The 10,195-nt window shown below is 33.4% G+C and overlaps 1 protein-coding gene across 1 annotated transcript; it reads left to right on the top strand.

Annotated features, from left to right (window-relative positions):
- Positions 1–6,635: 6,635 nt before the first annotated feature.
- LOC126689774 (protein PELPK1-like) lies at positions 6,636–7,184 on the top strand. The gene has a single exon (XM_050384953.1). The coding sequence runs from the start codon at positions 6,636–6,638 to the stop codon at positions 7,182–7,184; it is 549 nt and encodes a 182-aa protein (XP_050240910.1).
- The last annotated feature ends 3,011 nt before the right edge of the window (positions 7,185–10,195 follow it).

Genomic DNA, 10,195 nt, shown 5'->3' with positions numbered 1-10,195 from the left:
CTTGTTGTTCGTGTTGGTTATGCTAGAATCTCTAAACCCGGCCAACCTCGCTGTGGAGACCAGTGACTGAGCCGAGGCAAGGTCTTTGCACTCCACAGAAACGATGAGCAGTTCGAAGCGGAGGACGAGTTCGGACTCGGGTTCAGAGCGAGTTGGTGAGTCGGGGAAGAGGAGGGAGATGACCGAGTCGAGATCGGCCGGGTCGTGAGAGACGAAGAGCCAGGAGCCGCCTTTGGATTTTTTGTTGGGTTGGGTTTGGTGTATGGGTTGGGAGAGGATGGAGATACGGCCGGAGCAGGAGCTGGTGGTGAAGTAGCAAGGGTGGTTGTTGAGCCGGAGATACAGCCGCTTTTTTCTGGGTTTCTGTAGGGGTGGGTGGTCGGTAGTGGAGGTGGAGATCGGTGTGGCCGTGGAGATCGGTGTGCCATGTTTGTGTTTCGGAGATGGAGTTGTCTTGGTGAGTTTGGTTTCGTGCTTGTGGTTTTTTTTTTTTTTTTCCTGATGTGGATTTGTATATTTATTTCTTGGATTTATTGGGTTTGATTTACTAAAGGTTTATGGCTTTGATTTCTTGGATTTATTGGGTTTGATTTACTGGATGTTTATGGGTTTGATTTCTTAGATTTATTGGGTGGTTTATGAGTTTGATTTCTTGGATTTATTAGGTTTGATTTACTGGATGTTTATGGGTTTGATTTTTTGGATTTATTGGGTTTGATTTGGGGAAGAACATGAAGCATGAAGTTCATGTCCTGGGGAAGAAGAAGAACAATGTTCTTCCGAAAAATAATGAAAAACAAACCCATTTTTTAAACTCAAATTTTTAAACTGAAAAAACTTTCTTTTTTTCTTAATTTAACTAAATTAATGTTTATTTATTTATTTATTTTAAAATTTCTGACCTGGATTTTTTTTTAATTTTTTATTAATTTAAATTTGACGTGGCATTTCAAAAATGGTAAATAAGTTTTTTAAATATATTTTATTATCCACGTCAGCGCCATGTCAGCAAGTAGGGCACGCCATTTGCCACCTCAGTATTTTCTGTCACTGGGTTGACAGTAGGGACTATTTTAAAAACGATTTTTAAAAATCAGGGACTGACTTAGGACCTAAATCAATTTAGGAACCAAATTGTAACAAGGCCCAAAATGTAGGGACCAAAAGTGCATTTTCGCCTAAAATAATCACATCATTTTAAGAAGAGTCTGATATTAATACTTTTTTTTTTTTTTTTTTTGAGAAAGTGATATTAACACTTATAAGTCTCATTTACTTCTTTTATAAATGCTTTTCACTTTACAAAAAAAGAAATTATCAATTTTTTTGTGTGCATCGTGCAGGTCTACAAATAACCTATATAAAATCAAAGATGTTTGACTTTTGATTGACCTAATAATATTTTGACATTTTGGAGATCTGACAATTTTATAGGTTATTATTCTAAAATATATTTTTAATTGATTTTAAATTCTATTCCATATTTAAACCCCTCCATTAGAATCTTGTCAAGTGATTTTTCTCTATAAATTTTGGAATAAATAGTTTTATATACAAACACAATCATAATAAATAGGCACTAATAATTACCATAATTATCAAATTTCATATTTAGACGAATAAATACCATAATCATTATAAATGCCTATTATAATTACCATAATTATCAAATTTTAATATTTATACAAAAAAAAAAAAAAAGATATTTTGTTAAACATCTTCTTGCATTGCACGGATTATTAACTAGTTTATACTACAATCATAATCATAGAGGGTGCCTATAAATAGGTTGTCATTGTAGAGTTATAGTTATTCTATATAAGTTCTAACAATGATCTGCAATTAGACTTTCTACTGTTATAATATCTCAATAAAGATACAACAAGTCTCTCACATTGGGGTGGATACCATAATTGTGGGGTGTATGTCATTTTATACTTTTAAAATGTTGTGTAATTATTCAATTCCTTTCAAAAACCGAAAAAAATATATATATTCAATTCAACTCAGTCCCTCCACCGTTGATTTATCTTCTATAGCTGAATTTCTCATTGAGCTTGATGTCAATATGGGTGGGTTTAAGGGTGGAGACAGATTTGAATTTCATAAGAGGAATTCGGTAAAGGTATTGTGAGATAGGATGTGGTCGTTTGGGATTTAGGTTCAATTCTTAAGAGAATCAGTTAAGATGGAAACCTAGGCAGTTTAGATTGGTTTTCATGTCACTTTAGTTTTGAAAAATGATACTAAGCAAGTGGCATAAGCTTGTAAGTCTGAAAATGCATCAGATAGTCCATTCTCATAATAAGTTGATTACTCGATAGTACATCCCCTGCCGACATTGTTGATTATATTTATATATATAAATATATATATATATATATATATATATATATCTTTGCCTTATGCTGGTGTGTCCAATGCTGATGAGCTATAGACGAAACAGATTATTTTTGTTAAGCTATAACCTGTGTGCATGGTAGGTAGGTTAGAATTTAATAACAGGCTTTAAGTCTAGTTGAGATGGTGAACTAATAACCAGAACTTCTCTCATGCATTCCCAACTACATCTCATCAACCACTTGGAATGTACCCTTCACATTGCACTCTATAAATACCAATTTAAATTTCCTGCCTTAAACACTTACTCATAACAGAAATAGAAGTTACCCATATATATATTCAGAAAAGACTAGCTAGTTCTCTCTGATCCTATCAAACAATGGCTAGTTGCAAGCATGTTTTCATTTTGGCTTTAATTGTAACATTGTCTTTGTCAAGCATTAATATGAGCTTGGCTGCTCGTCAACTATTGCAAACGCCTGCAGCTCCATCTCTGCCAACACTGCCTCCATTGCCTTCGGTGCCAACACTTCCTCAAGCCACATTGCCACCACTGCCTAGCACGCCATTGCCAACTCTGCCAACACTGCCAACTACCACACTGCCACCATTGCCGTCACTGCCAACTCAACCAACTCTGCCAAAGTCCACGTTGCCACCATTGCCAAGCACCCAAATCCCCTCCTTACCAAATCCGACTTTGCCAACGACTCTTCCTCCTTTGCCAGCGACTCCATTGCCCACCATCCCTACAACAATCCCGTCAATTCCTACAATTCCAACAATTCCCTTCTTCTCCCCACCCCCATCAAACTGAACTAGTAGTCCTTGAAACGCTGCAGCCACGAGACCATTCAGGCATTCACTCTTCTTCACCCATTTTGGGATGGCTGGCTTCTTGAAGTGTTTCTCGAGCTTGTTGGAGCCTGCCTTGCTTCTATATATGTGTTAAAAGGAACCAGTGGGTTTATGATAGTACTCGTTTGTATTTGTCATTGTAGACTCATTCCTTACTTATTTTAGTGTCATTCAGATTGTTATTGTCATGCTTTCCCTTACAAAATGATTTCTTATTTATTCTAATGATGGTCCTTTCTATCTTCTTCCTCCCCCCCAACCCAACGCAAAAAGGATAAAGTTTATTTAATAAAATCGTCTAAGATAAACATATTACACTAGTTTAGGAGTAATTATTTTTTTGGACTTCCCCATAAATGCACAACATACAAATATGATGGACAAGTCCAATATAGACAAAAGGGTTGACTAATAGATGACCCCGAAACAGATAGAGTGAAGACACTTTTATTTGCTTCACGGTAGATGTGTTGGATTGAAACTTGCCAAGGCCTGGCAAGAATGTACGTTCCAGCAATCAATAATTAAAACATTATTGGACAAATGAGAAATAAAAGCACTAGGAGGAAAGTTAAATATACCTAAATAGAGTCAGTTTTGAATATGAGATTTTAATAACCTAACTCCCAAGCAAAGGATAATCCATCCCGAATAGTTCTCAATTTTGCGAATAAGCTAGATGTACGATTGGCATGAGAATCCTACGGCCAGTAACCACACTGTCACATACGCATACCACAGTACCACACCGTTCCCATCATTGTCAGTACATTTATCTTGTATACTACCTAAAGGGCCACTCTTACCAAGCATCCATAATATTCCCATTTGCGCCAACATTGCAGAAACCAACAACATTGCCACGGTTGCCAAACACCCACCACATACCAAAAACACACAGCTTCCAATAACTCAACCCAAAGGGCCAAAGCTAGCAAAGCCACTCATACCAAACATCCCATAAGTCCCGTCTAAGCCAACAGGCCCAACACTGCCAACCCAATAAGCACTGCTTTCACTCATAAGCATCCATGTTATGGTTATGCATTTACTTCTACAATAAATAAATGAGCCTTGGATATATGATGGAGTCTTACGGGTGCTTTGATCCTGGTTTGTTGCTAGTTGCTACTAATGTATATGTATGTGTTGTCTCTAGTTATAAGTCAGTCTATGTATTACTTGCTAGAGGTTTTGAAGAGTTTGTTTTTCTCTTCCTCTCCGAGCTGAAAAGAATATTCTAACTATGCTATGATGCGAATAATAAAACAAGTTTATTTAATTTGCGCAATGATGAAATTTAAACCAACAATGCCATTGTCTGAACCAAAAAGGTAAAGATAGCAACTAAAGTCAAATTAATAAAACCAGAACTTACAAGTTACAAAGCTACGAACTTGCATTATAACCCCTTCATAAGACAACACAGAACCCTGAAGGGCCTAAACTAGAAAATTATACATGTCCACTTTGTTTTCTCTCCATTTCTCACCATTGTAAATTGGCTTCTGTGATATTAAATGTCCAACAAACTTTACAACTTTCCAATGGAGTTGACATTAATTGATAACTTTTTCGTGACACGTGATCAAGTCCGTATGATTGATGAATCTTTCCCCTTTGGCTAAAACCACTACTTTCAATCCCCTTCTAATTACCCAACTACAAAACCAAATACTACTACTTTCAACTAATTACTATATTGGTATGACAAACTATATCAATATTGCACTAAGATGTTATCAATTTTTTATAAATTTATGAATATTTTAATTAATTTGGAAAACATAATATTGATTATATAATTATTTTTAAATTGTATTTAAGGAAATTTGATTAATATATGATGTGATTCCACTACCTTCTCATAATGGATCACCAAATGAATGAATAACAATAATTATTTCATTCTACCTTCTTGTATTTTTTGTAATATTAATTTATATTACCTTATAATAACCATTATAGTGTATAAAATATGTCCTTACAATATACATTACACATCGTAAACTATATTTTGTTATTTGGTTTATAATTATTAAAATCTGTGATTTTTGATGAATTTAAATACTAATTATTAGAATAGTTTACTCTAACTAGAAATCTATTACCAAAATTTAAAAAAATTTAAAATACTATCGAAAATTAAAACTCTCTTCTTCAAACTTTCAATAGATTTAAAAGAAAACCAATATTTATTTAAATCACCTACTACAATTTTTAGTTTTAATCAAATCTTAATCCTAAGAAATATAATATTTATCTAAAATTCTAAATCATCTACAACAATATTTGGTTTTAATAAAAACTCTGTCTTAAAGGGTATAGTTCAATCATGTAATTTAGATTTTTTTTTGGCTATCAATTTTATTAACACATTGTGATTATATTAGTAAACTATTTTCATAAAATTACGTAATTTTTAATTTTTATGTATATCGCATGAACATATTGTCAGTTATTTATAAATTTAGGTAAATTGTATTTTTAGTCCCATAGATATAGGTTTTGAGCAATTTTGGTCCCTTAATTTTAAAAATTTGTAATTCAATCCCTCAAATTGTAAGAAGTGATGAATAATTTTGTCACTTCATCTATTTTCCATCCATTTCTTACTTGCATTTTTTTTTTCCTTTAAAACATGGGGTTAATTTCATTTTAAACCTTAAATATAGGGTTGGTTCAAATTTGGTCAATGACATATAGGGTGTTTAAACATTTCGTTAGTATATATGAAAGAGAAATAGATGGAGGGACTAAATAGTAAAATTAAAAAATTTGAGGAAACTAAATTCAAACTTTTTAAAATTAAAACCAAAATCAAATAGATCTCACTATGTGAGGGATCCAAAATACAATTTACCTTACAAATTTCATCATATAGCATAAAATTCCTAAGTCCTCATTTCAAACCCTCTACAAATATAAATTATCATTATCTACATGTGTGGCAAGAAAATTTGGTCAAATATAAGTTATTCTTTATCTAAAACAACACGATAAGCCAATTGAACTTCCCAGCATTATCCAAAAGTGAATTCAATGGTGTCCTATGATATCTCTTGCTTCTATTTTTGTTCAATTATTCTTTTGAACATTCCTAACGGCCCTAAAACAAAAGGTGTGATGAATCACAGCACATAATCAAGTAGATTTGTTTTCCTATAAGCTCCCACAAGTCAATTGTATCATTTTAGATTGGCTAATGATTTTTGAACAAACAACTAGTCTAGTTTGCTAGGTGAACTAACTAAGGTTTATTCGTAGTTCCTTCAACCACATTCCATCAAACTCATATTGATGCTTTAGTCCTCAGAATCCTTCAACATTTTCCCACTATAAATACCCATGCAGTATATGGTTTTTTAAATCAAGAACATCTAGCCAATACTAAAAGTGAAACAGCTTTTCAAATCTTCTCCTCAGACCAAACCATGGCATTTTCCAACTATTGTTTCGTTCTGTCCTTGGTCGTAGCATTTTCACTCGCAACCACCAATGTAAGCCTTGCAGCACGCCAGCTTTTGGACACAACAGCCGCTCCACCTCCGGCATTGACACTGCCTACGATCCCAAGTTTGCCCAAGTCCACATTGCCTCCATTGCCCTCAGTGCCAACACTGCCTCAAGCCACATTGCCACCACTGCCTAGCACGCCATTGCCAACTTTGCCAACTCAACCACCTTTGCCAAAGCCCACATTGCCACCATTGCCAAGCACCCAGATCCCATCTCAGCCAACACTGCCAACTACCATATTGCCACCATTGCCAACTCTACCAAAGTCCACTTTGCCACCATTGCCAAGCACCCAGATTCCATCTTTGCCAAATCCAACTTCCCCAACCACCCCTACAGTTCCCAAGGTGACACTACCTCCTCTACCTGCTGCTACTCCATTGCCCACCATCCCAACCACAATCCCCACCATTCCTATGACAATTCCAACAATTCCTTTCTTCTCCCCACCACCATCAAATTGAATGACTAGTCCCTGATATGTCAAATTCCCTTTCATCTTCCTTCTAGCTTCATCATTGGATGGTTCTCTATACCACTATTTGAAGCATTTTTTAAATGTGTGGTGGGAACCTGTTTGTCTTGGTTTTATATATGTAAGTGCTTTTGCAGGCGCGACTAGGTTTATGTGTATTTGTTTGTCTCGGTGAGGATTCTCATGTATTATTTTCCATTATTCTAGATTCATTCTTCGATCATTTAATACTTTTCAGTGTCACTTGGAGTGTTATTCTTATGATTACCCATATGAAATATGATTATATATGTACATGATTTCTTTAAAAAGTTTGGAGCTTCTCTTACATACAGTATACTTTATGATAATCTGTGATATGGATTAATTGCATAAATCACTTAATTAATTAATCTTTCGAACAAAAAAAAACGGTGGAGTTTCACTTATAATTTGAGATCAATCTTCTATCTTAAATTTATACATGACAATGGTCGATTTTTTTTTTCTTTAATTTTTTCATTAGCATCCTTGTAAGGCCATATTACTGGCCACGGTAATAAATGACACAGGTTAGACGAGATATCTGCTAATAATAAAACAAAATAAAATAAAATAAAAACAAAAACAAAAAACAAAAAGGAAAAAGGAAAAATTATGGGTAGAGCTAGATGGCTCAAGCACCATATATACCAAATGGTTTGGTATAAAAATTGAACCATAATGTAGCCCCTTGACCTTCGAGAATTGAAGTCTTCTCTCATCTCTGTGTGTGTGTTAAAAAATACTTAGTATTCTCAAAAAAAAAGTTTATAAGTAAAAAAAAAAAATTAAATAAATAAATAATCAAGAGAGAGATGTTAACTATTAAAGATTTTCCAGTGACAACTCATTAATTTTATTTCTCTGGATCCTTAAATATTTAATGTATTTTTTTCTATAAAAACCCAATGGGTACATGCTGCCCTTCAAATTAAACACGCATGCTACAATTTGCTCATTCTTGAAAAGGTCTAAACTCAACAATCCAAGGTTCTCTTAACAAAACCTTCTCTGCATCAGTCTTTGATTCAAAGTGTATATTGCGCGTGCAACTGTGCAAGCATACTAATGAAATTATTACAATACGAATGGAATTGTCATACTTTTTGGAAGAGGATTATGCAAATGAAAAGTGTACGAGTGTGAAAAAAAATGATTGTAAACAAATATGTAATGAGATTAATTATGGGTTACTTATGGATTGTAAACTATCATATCGTATAACTTATAATTAATTCGTATATTGCATTGTTAGAATAAAGAATCAATTCTCTTATATGTTGATCCATAAAATTATACAAACGATGTTGCCTATGCATAGGCAGCATAAGTAATATGTGTGCAATAAATATAAAATATAGTAGAAGTATAGTACAATGGGCCTAGCTAGAGTCCAATTGACATGTATACTAATATGCACGAACATGCTAGTATATACTAGTAATTTATAAATTTCATAATAGAACATAAACTTCTAAGTATAAAACTGAAGTACAATTCTTTATTATAGTACATTAAATTTCCCTTTTAAATTCAAAACATAGAAAAAGAATTTAATTGTCTTTAAAACAGTGAAAAGTGTTAATATTTCACTGATTAATACAATCAATTGTTTGAATTTAATTGAATAATCTAATATCCAACACCTAAGCAATTATATATAAGTTTTGCCCAACTTAATAAGACTTTTTTATGTATAAATTCAATGGTTACAATTGAAGAAAAATTTGAACCCTAAAAATCTTTATTAAAAACACCAAGTGATATCAGGCTATCAACTAATGAATTGCGTGCTCTTGGCATATATAAGATCTTATTTGAAACCTCTTCAAAATATAAATCACCATCATCTACTAAGAGTCACATGAAAAATTGGTCAAATATCCTCTTATAAGTCTCCATTGAAAACACCAAGTGATATCAGACTGTTAGCTAAACTACTTCTCTTGGCATATATAAGATCTTATTTAAAACCTCTTCAAAATATAAATTACCATCATCTACTAAGCTTCACATGAAAAATTAGTCAAATATTCAAGTCAGTGTATCCATTTGATAATTCATAAAGAAAACGTGTCTTTTTATAAATTTTATTATTATTATTAGATAAAAAAGAGAATCTCATTATAGACTCATATAAGCAGTAGGTTTGTTTTCCTATTACATCTTCTTTTTCTTCTTCTCTTTATGTTTTTTGGAACAATTGCATCCTTTTAGGTTGACTGGTATTTTTGAACGAACAATTAGTCTAGTTTGGGAGGTGAACTAACCAAGGTTTCCTCATACTTCCTCCAACCATAATATTCCATCAAACATTCAAACTCATATATCGTTTAATATATTCAGCCCTCAAAATCCTTTAACGTTTTCCCACTAAAAATACCCATCACTGATGGCCATCAGCCACCTAGTTTTTTCAATCTACAACATCTTCTCACAGCTTCTCAAAGTTGCTACTGTTAGACACGACACCGTTTTCAAACAACCACAGCAACACGGCATCATTTCTGGCTCTCAGCACGCTTTAGACTTTTAACAATACGGTGTCGTCTTACGAAAGGTAGTTTAAACTTCACACCGTTCCTGTATTGCTTTATGAAGTGTGACTTCAAATTCAAAATTCTGTTAGTGCTATTAACTTTGTTACCACGGTTACAAGCCGTTGAAGTTTTTTACAGGAATTAGTCTCCTAACCCATCCCAATTTGTTATTAGGTTGTGTTAATTGGCACCACAAAGTACCTGTTAACAACAATTTTTTTGGCAGCTCTTGGCAATTACAATAGTTTTTTTTTTTTGGCAACTTTTAACAGTTTTTTATCTTTTTTGGCAGTTTTTTTGTTAGCTTTTTTCCTTTTTTCTAAGTGAGACCCATATAGGAAAATCTTAATAAGCACCCCATGGTGCTTGTTAACATTTTCTTTTGTTATTAATTGAACTAACAATATGTTAGATTCAAAGCTATAAATACCATTGTATA

This window comes from Quercus robur, chromosome 6 (genome assembly GCF_932294415.1).
Source record: "Quercus robur chromosome 6, dhQueRobu3.1, whole genome shotgun sequence".
NCBI classification, from domain to species: Eukaryota; Viridiplantae; Streptophyta; class Magnoliopsida; order Fagales; family Fagaceae; genus Quercus; species Quercus robur.
The sequence above is the reverse complement of the archived record's forward strand: the minus strand, read 5'-3'. Positions and strand labels throughout refer to the sequence as shown.

What these genes read in the sequence shown, in the direction of transcription:
- LOC126689774 (XM_050384953.1), top strand. Translation starts at nt 6,636, where the DNA reads ATGGCATTTTCCAACTATTGTTTCGTTCTGTCCTTGGTCGTAGCATTT.